At 37.2% G+C, this 2,069-nt stretch overlaps 1 protein-coding gene across 1 annotated transcript in view; it reads left to right on the forward strand.

Annotated features, from left to right (window-relative positions):
• The window catches only part of SOAT1 (sterol O-acyltransferase 1), a 69,076-nt gene that overhangs the window by 61,254 nt on the left and 5,753 nt on the right, over positions 1 to 2,069 (forward strand). The window contains exons 9-10 of the mRNA XM_012646527.1: positions 634 to 772; positions 1,916 to 2,014. Of these exons, the coding sequence (XP_012501981.1) occupies positions 634 to 772; positions 1,916 to 2,014 (238 nt within the window). The remainder of the gene's footprint in view (positions 1 to 633; positions 773 to 1,915; positions 2,015 to 2,069) is intronic.

Below are 2,069 nucleotides of genomic sequence, written 5' to 3' on the forward strand. Positions count from 1 at the left end.
TGGATGCTGCTGGCCACATCTTGAAATCTCTCTTGCCACTATTTCTTATTCTCCTCCTGTCTTTCCAGCCATACCTCAATCTCTTAACCTCATTCATTCCACTTATTTTTTTCCTAGAGATATATGAGTACCTACTGCATGCCAGGTGCTCAGCACTCAGCAGCAAACAAAACATGCATATTACCTTCTGGGAGCTTGCATTCTAGTTATAGTTTACTTCCTCTTTACTCATTAAATGTTGGTAATGTTTTCTGTCATCATCTTCTCTCTTCCTTTCCACTCTCTCAGACTTTATCCAGTAACCCCCCTCCCATTGTCCCCAAGACTTATGCTAATAAACTCTGTATCTGTCCCTAAAATAGGGAATGTGTTACATACTGGGGTGTCTTCCTCACTGGAATGCAAGTTCGTTGAGATCAAGGAGTGTGTTTTATAGCCAGTCACAGTCTCTCCCATATTGTCTGGTACATAGTAGATATTCTGTAACTAGTTTTTGAATAAATGTAAAGGGGTTGACATGTAACTGGGTATTTTACAATATAGTGTGATTCATACTAGAATAATAAGTTGTATTTTACGAAATCATCCCGGCTAAACAGGTGTTGACATACAACTAACTGCTTGATATATGAGCTATTTGGAAGGACTCTTAATACTGTTGATCTTATTTTTAGGGGTGCTGATTCTGTTCCTTACTTTTTTTGCTTTTTTGCACTGCTGGCTCAATGCCTTTGCTGAGATGTTACGCTTTGGCGACAGGATGTTTTATAAGGTAATATATAATTAGACTCATCTTTCCTTTCACATTTAGTGTGTTTCCTCATTAAGTGTTTGAGCATTGTTGGCTCATACTACCAGCTTTTTGACACAAACATTGTGAAATTTCTTTTCCACAAATTTTACCAATATTGTCTGAAATTCTGATACAGATATAATTAGCATAGTCTTGTCTTTTATCTCTAATTTCTGCTCCCTTAATACAAGCTCATGGTTTCTACTGGATCCTGTGAGATATATTGGTGATCACAGCAGGAAAGTGTCCAGAAGACATTATGAGACGTCCCTGAGTGTCCGTTCATTTGAAGTTGGCTATCTAGTTCTGTAGGAGTGACCTCAGCAAATTATTCCATTTAAGACCAGTTCGTGAGGGAAATAACTTTTCTCTTCTTTATTTTGAAAGGTATTAATTCAGTAGTATCCTTACACTTTGAAAGTTGAAATTAAGTTCTAGACTGGAGCCAGAGTGGCTCTATAGTGTTCTATAACCCTACCTAAAGCCCTCTTTTAGTTTTTGTTTTTTGACATCACTGCAAGTCTCCCATGCTTTTCTCAAAGAAATATGAAGTGTGGATTGCAAATTTTAGATATCTGATTTTATTAGTCTGATCTTAAAATTGGGAGTGAGAATTATATAAAGGGACACTAGGACTTGGAGGTAGCCACCATCTCACTCCAGTGTAACTTAAATCTTGCCGTTTATGATACCACCAAATAACTCTTTAATGTTAACACCTTATCTGGTCTTAATGACCTTAGAATTTTCTTATTATGTTCTAGCAAGGTGATGAGCTGGCAGGGGGCAGGGAGAGTTTACTGATGGCTATTTAGATGATCATTAGATTTAAATGATTCTCTGTATTCTGTAACTTCCATCATAACTTGTTTGATAATGAGACAAAATGAACCTAGAAACTTAACCATACATAGTACTAGAATTCATGTCATATTCAACACTAATAACCAAAATGCCTTTTAAGAGTTTTCTGACATGAGTGTATGGACTATAACAATTTATCATAATATAGTGTGTGTTCCATGTTATGTATATACTTTGGGAAAATTGAGGGGGTTTGGCGTTGGAGGCTGTGTGTGTGTTTGTGTGTGTGCAGTTTTATACCTTTACTTTTCCCCCCAGGATTGGTGGAACTCCACATCATACTCCAACTATTACAGGACCTGGAATGTGGTGGTCCATGACTGGCTATATTATTATGCTTACAAGGACTTTCTCTGGGTAAGCAGCAAGATTTAGTTGACCTTGTTTAAGAAATGAATATTTGGGCCGGGCG

This window comes from Propithecus coquereli, unplaced genomic scaffold, assembly GCF_000956105.1.
Source record: "Propithecus coquereli isolate 6110/MARCELLA unplaced genomic scaffold, Pcoq_1.0 Scaffold246, whole genome shotgun sequence".
NCBI classification, from domain to species: domain Eukaryota; kingdom Metazoa; phylum Chordata; class Mammalia; order Primates; family Indriidae; genus Propithecus; species Propithecus coquereli.